Genomic DNA, 8,597 nt, shown 5'->3' with positions numbered 1-8,597 from the left:
TGTGAGTCATTGCAAGGGACCTGCACAGGGCCCATCCCATGGAAAGTGTTTGGAGCACGTGCAGTGGGGGAGACGGGCCCACCAGGAAAACAATGGGGCACAGCAAGGACAGCTGATCCGCCCCTCAATCAGCACAGGACCACTCAGAAGAGACTGGTCAGGAATATAGAATTGCATGGGGTGCAGTTTGATCAAAAGACTCAGGCCCAGATCACAGTTTCTACACAACCCAGGTGCACCAGGTCTCTGGAGAGCCACAAGTTACCTATAAGGTCAACCATTAAAACCTGAGCTGCACAAAAAGTCTTCCCCAGGGAATCAGCAGCAAAGCAGCAATTTAGCTCAACCACACAGCTCAAGTACTGGTTCCCACAGGAAGTTCCTCCATTTTAGAAGTAAGCAAAGGACAAAAAATTAGTTCCGGCCCAGGCACACCACCAGCACCTCAGGGCCTACCCAGGGACCCAAGGCATGGAGTCAGGGACCAGACCGCCCTACCCACAACCAGGCACACTGCCAGCACCTCAGGGCCTGCCTGGGGACCTGAGGTCTGGAGCTGGGGATTGGACGCCCCCCCTCCCACAACCAGGAACACCACCAGTGCCAAGGAGCAGGCCAAAAATATCACCTCCATGTGGGTGGCCCACCACAGCCACCACAGTAACCACGGCTGCTGCAAAAACAGCTAGACGCCACAACCACCACAGAGATGGTTCACCAGCCACTGGAGTGCATTGACACGAGGAGAATCACCAGCAGAGACCAAAGAAAAGAAGACGTCTCTCTCCACAAAGCCCATTCCAGAGTGACAGAAGAAGCATCTGCTCTATGATAATATTGGGAGACCTGAACACACCTCTCAGCATTGGACAGATCATCTAGGCAACAAATCAATAGAGTAACCATTACTCTTTCAGAAGGAGAGAAGAAATCTAGGGTTATCAGTGGTGGGAGCGGGGAGGAAGAAGGGGATAGTGAGAGATTGGACAAGGGGCATAAAGAATAAGTACAATTTGTAACAGCATATATACTAGTAATATTGATTTGATCAACATATGTCAACATTGAACCCCCAAAATATGTATAATCAATTATGATTCAATAAAAAAAAATTTTTTTAAAGGAAATCATATTTCTTCTAGATAGTTTCATTATCTTACACAACTAATTAGTCTCCTGGAGGCCACCCTGTTCCCACAAGACCAAGGCAGATGTTGCAGTTTCCCCCACGATGCAGCCTCCAGTTTAGCATTTAACAGAAAGGAAGTCCTCTCTGTGGGGCAACTTTGAAGGGTTGCACATTGAATGTTATCCCACATTTTAAGCAATAGTGAGAATAATACAAGCTAGCTTTGCCTCCCGTCCTCTTAAAAATACTCAGAAATAATACCCTATTACATTTTGTTTACATTCCTCATTTTACAGGAGAGAAAAGTGAGGCATGGGCCATGAAGTGATTTTTTCCAAAATGTATATATCACAGTGTAGTACTGAGGAAGCAAATGGTGGTGAGGTTCTATTTTTATCTTTCTAATTCCAATTGGACAGCCAGCTCTGGATAGCCTTGAGCCTGCCTCCTATTCAAAATATCACTATGGTGGAATTGTCACAAACAGGGCATTGTTTACCTTCCCTGGATCCTCAGGAGGAAAGGGGCGGGTAGCACACAGCACTACAGAGACCCCTGCTGGCGCTGAGCCTGGTTGCCTGTGGGAGGGCCCCAGTACTCCTGGGCATGCATTTGCCAGCTCCGTTTTATCAACAGTCAATAGTCACTGTCCCTCAGAGAAAAAATGAGCTCCTTGCAGCACCACTGTTCCCAAATACACCTTCAAGAGAATCAAAACTCCACCTCTGAATTCCCACAAGCCCATCACACTAGACCACCACTCAGATAAAAGTCACAGAAAGATAAAAGACATGGACTTTATGCCAAAGAAAAAAGACAGTAGCTGGTTTAAGAAGGTCAGACTCTAGGTGCTGCTTCCCCAATATTTTCTGTCCAAAAGCCCATGACTCTTAGGAGAGAAAGGTGGTGACTTTTCCCAGAGGAGTCTGACCTTGCAATAGGAACCCTTTGCAGCCAGTTAGGGCATGGCACTGGGTGTGCTTTTAGACTGGTCTCTTGGGAGCTGTTGGTATTGTGTATTGAAGCCATGCCAGTTGTGTATTGAAGGCATGTATATGCTTTATTATAACTTCAGAAATCACCCCTGAAACAATCTAGTGGAGAATGTTTCCAAAAGAGACCATTAATTACAGAATGTTTTTTGATGTGGATGTGTATAGAACTCTTTGTCTGGGGGTGATTTTTCTAGATTGAAATCTCCCTCAAAAATTAAGGAAAGACATTTGCCTCAAATATCTCTAAAAGCCTGCTTTTGAATGATGTGTATTCTTGTAGCATTTGGAGAGCATGGCTTCATGAGCCTTTCAAGATGAACCCCAGAGTAGCTAGTCCTCCGAGTTCCCTCTCTTCCTAGGCCATTCTCTATAAGACATAGCCTTGCTTGGGTTTTTATGGAACTTGTTATTTATCCATCATCCTTTTAAAAGTTTCAAATGGAAGGCAGAATATTTGCATTAGACGTTAAATGAAAACATGAAAAATAAAGTTTCATAAACCAGATAATTGGAATTGATATTTTTAAAGCCTCCACGAAAATAATGTCCTTGCTTCATGAACTGGTGTTTTCTTTTTATATGCTTCATGTAGATGAATGGACAGAGGTGGACAGAAAACGAGGTATGCTATCTCTGGGCTGCATGTATCAGTCTGCATCCACAGGTTCACTCAATCCTTTATCAGTGGGGCTTAAAGTGGGAACACCCTAAATATTTGAAAGTAAGAAAATAGAGATGAGCTTCTCTTTAGCTGAGATATTGGTTATACATTTGAATCTTTTACTTAAAATGAATAAAGCAAGTAAGATGAAAACTAAGCAAATTTCGGCCGGCCCGGTGGCGCACTGTGCTGGTGCGCCGCTTGGGAAGCGCGGCGGCGCTCCCGCCGAGGGTTCGGATCCCACGTACAGACCGGTTCCCGCTCACTGGCTGGGCGAGGCGCGGGGGCAGCGCCGAGGGTTGCGATCCCGTTGCCGGTCCCGGTCCGGTGCGGGGGTGACATTGAGGGTTGCGATCCGTTGCCGGACACAGAAAAAGACAAAAAAAAAAAAAAACTAAGCAAATTTTGGCAAAAGGGCCACACTGCACCTGAGGGATCTGCCTCTTTTTTTTTCAATTCCAAGCTTTACAGGGACAGTTGGGACAGTATCTATACTTTGAGGTAGGTTGTAATTGGTACACTTTAGAACAACTTTGTTAAGTATCATGTAATCAAAGAATTGTGCTTCTACACGAGCAACCCTCCCTGAGCCATTCTCCTTAGCACACAGAGATACCTGTTGAGCAATCAAGAAAAATGGAAGCATGTGACTGCATGGCTGCTAGGACTGTGGGCAGAAGGCATGACATCATGCATGCGGTATGGCTATATGCTACATCTTCAGTTTCCACTTCACCTACAACTAGCAGCAAACCTGAAAAAGTTGCCGACTCCTCAGAATAAAACCTTAGCCTTTTTCAGCCTTTAAATGTCACAGGTACCTTCCATCATTTGGCATTTGGGTACAGTTTATGCCTGTCACCAGTGAGCTTCCTCGATATTTTAAATGCTGTCAGTACACCAACGATGCTGGAGAGATAACATATATAATATTTAAGAGTACAAGCATTAGAATCAAACAGACCTCATTCTGATTTCAACTTTACCACCAGCTATGTGACCTTGCACTTTAGACTCTCTAAGATTCAGTTTTCTTCCTTAATAGAATGGGGATAATAATTCAGAGCTGTCTTGGAGTTTAAATGAGATAATGCATATAAAGTTCTAAGCCCAGTGCCTGGAACATAGTAAGGATTTAAAACTTGGTAACTATCCAGTGGGGTTTCCTAGCTTCTCTCTTTTAGTCCTGGCCCCAAATTGCATGTTTCCATAAACATGTGAATTTACAGCAGAGGTAATAGGTGAAAACTTGATTGCTTTCATCAAGCTAATTATTTCATCAGACCAGGCTCAAAGAAAAGCCCAGCTGAAGTGCTTGATACACTCTTATATTTCACAACCATCTTTTGACACTTCTCTTGAGCAATTTATGGTCCACCCCTTAATGCCATGGCAGAATTTCAGACATGAAGTGTGGATTTTGAGGGCTTTTCGTATATGTAACTGAATCGTTTGAATTTATTTTAACATAAGTGTTCAAAAAATAATGAGCAGAAACTGACTTTATAATCTGAACCCAAAACCAGAAGGCTATGTTGAGAACTCAGTTACCAACCCTTCTGATGCACCTGTGAAAAATCCCTTCCCTCCCGCTTTAGCCTCTTCCTGATAAAATCTGGCTCTAGTACGTTCCTGCTTCATGAAAAGTATGTGAAGCTCATTGGAGTGCCAAAAACTAACACCGAGACAGACTAACGGGTCTGATTAAATCTATTGCTCAGGTTTAACTTAAATATGATGTGGTGGCTTCTCTAGAGCAGGGATAACATCTGCCTCTTTGTGCACATGGTGTTTATCTCCATGTCTGGTACACAGTAGGCCTGCCTCAACCAAGTGCTGGCTGAAGCACATTGTGGGAAGAAAACGTGTTAATGTGTGCCTCCAGAGCTCCGGTCAAGATGGCGGAATAGATGGTCCCCAGTGTCACTCTCTTCCACAAATCAATGAATTTACAACTATGAAAGTGTAACATCAGCCAAGTTGGGGCCACTAGAGCTCAGGTGAAGAGGAGGAGAGACCTATGGAACTCATGAAGGGAGGAGTAACCACGATGAGAGAAAGAAAAAACTGCTCTCAGCATTTTGGCCTGTGACAGCTTTTATGCTGGAGCACATGGAGCAGGAGCCAGCAGAAGCCGCAGCTGTACCCTTTAGATGGAGTTGCTTGGAGGCAGAAGGGGAGAAGAGGACTTTGATGGTCCCCAGGACAGCAAAACCACTAATAGGATTCCTGTGGACCCATGCAGGAGCGAGAAGCCAGAACAGCTGAAAAAGGGGAGCCATTCAGAGGCCGGTGAGTCATAGCAAGGGGCCGGCACAGGGCCCCTTCCCATGGGAAGTGTTTGGAGCACGTGCGGTGGGGGAGATGGGCCTACCAGGAGAACACTGGGACACAGCAAGGACAGCCGATCTGCCCCCCAATCAACGCAGGACCACTCAGAGGAGACTGGTCAGGAATGCAGAATTGCATGGGGTGCAGTTTAATGAAAAAACTCAGGCCCAGATCAGAGTTTGTACACAACCCAGGTGAACCGAGTATCAGAGCCGGAAGTACCTATAAGGTCAATCATTAAATCCTGAGCTATAGGGGCCGGCCCGTGGCTCACTCGGTAGAGTGCAGTGCTGATAACGCCAAGGCCACGGGTTCGGATCCCATATAGGGATGGCCGGTTTGCTCACTGGCTGAGCATGATGTTGACAACACCAAGTCAAGGGTTGAGATCCCCTTACCAGTCATCTTTTGAAAAAAAAAAATCCTGAGCTACACAAAAAGTGTTCCCTCGGGAACAGCAGCAAAGCAGCAATTTAGGTCAACCACACAGCTCAAGTACTGGTTCCCACAGGAAGTTCCCCCGTGTTAGAAGTAAGCAAAGGACAAAAAATTAGTTCTGTCCCAGGCACACCACTGTGCCTTGGGGCACACCAGGGGACAGGAGGTATGGAGCCAGGGGCAAGACCCCTGCCCACAACCACTCACACCACCAGCACCTTGGAGCCCCACCCAGGAACCCGAGGATTGGAGCCAAGGACTGGACCCCACTCCCAAAACCAGGCACTCCGCACCAGTGCCTCAAGGCCCGTCCAGGGACCTGGGGCATGGAGAAGGGGACTGGACCACCCTCCCACAACCAGGCACACCATGCCAGCGCTCGGGACCCACTCGGGGACCCGGAGTGTGGAGCCAGGGATCAGACAGTCTCCACTACCAGGCACACTGCTAGCACCAAGGAGCATGCCAAAAACATCTCCTCCATGTGGGTGGCCCACCACAGCCACCTCAATAACCATGGCTGCCACGAAGGCAGCTAGATGCCACAACCACCACACAGATGGTCTGCCAGCCACTGGAGTGCGTTAACACAAGGAGAGTCACCAGCAGAGATAAAGAAAGCAGGAGGATGTCTTTCTCTACAGAGCCCATTTCAGAGTGATGGAACAGGCATCTGCTCTATGATAGTATTGGGGGACCTGACCACACCTCTCAGCATTGGACAGATCATTTGGGCAGCAAATCAACAGAGTAACCATTATTCTTTCAGATGGTGAGAAGAAATCTTGGGTGATTAGAGGGAGGAGGGAGGAGAAAGGGGGATGGGGAGGGATCGGACAGGGATCATAAATAATAATTACGATTTGTAATGATATATATGCTAGTAATATTGATTTGACCATCATATCTCAATGTTGAACCCCAAAAATTTGTATAATCAATTTTAATTCAATAAAAAAATTTTTTAAAAAATATGTGCCTCCATATTCTTTCCAAAGAATGAAGTGAGACATGGGAGCCCTGGGTGCCAGGGCCCAACCATAAAACTGCCATTTCCTTTGGCATTTGTATTCACTGCTCTGCCCACAGGGACAGATCCTGCTGTCTTTTCTCCCAACAGGAGAACCTTCTGCATGTTCTCATGCAAGGAGCCGTGGTGATGCATAGCTTCTTCACTTCCCAGGGGAAAAGCTTCATTTTGCTTTTTACCTTGCCAGAGTGGCTAGCAATAACATTGGGGTTTTCTTTTTCTTTCCTTTTTTTTTTTAGAACTAATTTATTTAGGTCTAAGCTATTTTCCTAGATCCCGATAAGGCCTCAAAACCCTAGAGAAATGACCCAGTTCCCAGGCAAATAGTAGCTCTTTGTAAGCAATAACCTAATCAGAGTTGATGTGATGCTTTAACTTGAAATTTTCCTCTCTTGAACACCTCCCTGGCCTACATAAATCTGTGGGAAAGACTTCATATTCTCCCTTTTGATGACATATGTGTGACTTTTCAGTTGTACCTGTTTACTTGCAAATTCTGCATTTTATATAGGCTGTGGTAAGAAAAAAAGATAGAAAACCCAGTTCATTGCAGGTCTGTGCTTGTTTCAGTCGAAGGAAAAAGACCAGGCAAGAAGCAAACCAGGAAGAATTGAAACTGTCCACCTTGGGGAAATGTTAGTGCACATTAAGGGCAAGCTGCAATGGGTTGAAATTATCAGATGTAAGGATACCCTGTGTCAGTAATGGATTTGGTTCTTCTCCACTGAATAATAGGATGGAGTCTAGAGTAAACGCCAAAGGTCAAGTGTGAGTTCAACAGTGTTGGGGGGAAAAACTGTGTCCCCTCTCCCCTCTCTCTGAAGCCCTTCCAGATTTTAAGTATAACCAGCCCTCAGCTCCTCCTTCGCCCGTAAAATGTGTTGAGATGCTTTAAAATGCTGGCCTGAGCCCTCAGGATACTTCTGTCAATTACTTACAGGTAGAGAGTGCCTGAAATAACCTCATTGCCCTACCTTGCCTTGATTCTCTAAAGATACATTGCCACAGCCAATGCCCTGGCACGTCTCTCATCTTAGGCAAAAGGAGGAGGAGTTTATATCTTTCAGTAATAATCATTTGTATTTAATAATTGATTTTGTACAATTATTTTAAGTAACCCACTTTTCTTTCAAATTTTAATTACTATGAGTGTGTACTCTCAGCATCCACCTACTCTTACCTTTAGGCCAGAATAACTGGCTTAATTAAGAATAATCTATGTTCAACCATACCTGTTCCTATTTCTTATGTAGAACCCTCCTAGCCCTTAATTAGTAATATTTTATTGAGTGCAAAATAGTGCAAAATACCTAAATGAGTGAAGACCTAAAATTGTAGACACTTTGGTCTACACACTCCTTTTACTCTGACCAGATGGAAATTTTCCATTTGAACAACAGTATGAGATATGTCACAACAGAGTAATATCGATATTACAGACCAAATGTAGAAATAAAGGCATTCTAAAATGGTGCTATCCAATGTACATGCCTTGTAGAAACAGTAAAAATATTTTAGTCTCTAACCAGTGGGTAGACTTGTCTATTTTCATAAAATGTTTTTCAAAAAAGAGTCAATTACCATAATTGGTTCCGGTTTTTGTTTTTTTTTTTTTTTCCTTTTTGTCTTTTTTTACTGACCGGCAACGGGATCACAACCCTCGGTGTTGCGCCCACTCCACGCTCAGCCAGTGAGCGGGAACCGGTCTCCACATGGGATCCGAACCCTCGGCGGGAGCGCCGCTGCGCTCCCAAGCGGCGCACTCTCCAGTGCACCACCGGGCCGGCCCTTGGTTCCGTTTTTTAAAATTTAAAGTAAAAATGTTTAAATTTGCTGGAGAAAAAAAGAGTGATGTTTCTCATTTTTTAAGGAAGAGATCTAATCTGAAATGCTTATAGGAATCTTTTTTAAAGAAAGAAAACAGGGCCGGCCCGTGGCTCACTCAGGAGAGTGCGGTGCTGATAACACCAAGGCCTCGGGTTCGGATCCCATATAGGGATGGCCGGTTCGCTC

At 45.0% G+C, this 8,597-nt stretch overlaps 1 protein-coding gene across 2 annotated transcripts in view; it reads left to right on the top strand.

The window, feature by feature from the left end:
* Positions 1–8,597, top strand: part of OSCP1 (organic solute carrier partner 1) — a 31,434-nt gene that overhangs the window by 4,805 nt on the left and 18,032 nt on the right. Inside the window, exon 2 of one of the 2 annotated variants that reach the window (XM_008590661.1) lies at positions 2,717–2,746. The exons of the other annotated variant lie outside the window; for it this stretch is intronic. Coding sequence (XP_008588883.1) covers positions 2,717–2,746 — 30 coding nt within the window. The remainder of the gene's footprint in view (positions 1–2,716; positions 2,747–8,597) is intronic. 2 annotated transcript variants of the gene reach the window in all.

Source organism: Galeopterus variegatus, unplaced genomic scaffold (assembly GCF_000696425.1).
Source record: "Galeopterus variegatus unplaced genomic scaffold, G_variegatus-3.0.2 Scaffold6256, whole genome shotgun sequence".
In the NCBI taxonomy this organism is placed as follows: domain Eukaryota; kingdom Metazoa; phylum Chordata; class Mammalia; order Dermoptera; family Cynocephalidae; genus Galeopterus; species Galeopterus variegatus.
The sequence above is the reverse complement of the archived record's forward strand: the minus strand, read 5'-3'. Positions and strand labels throughout refer to the sequence as shown.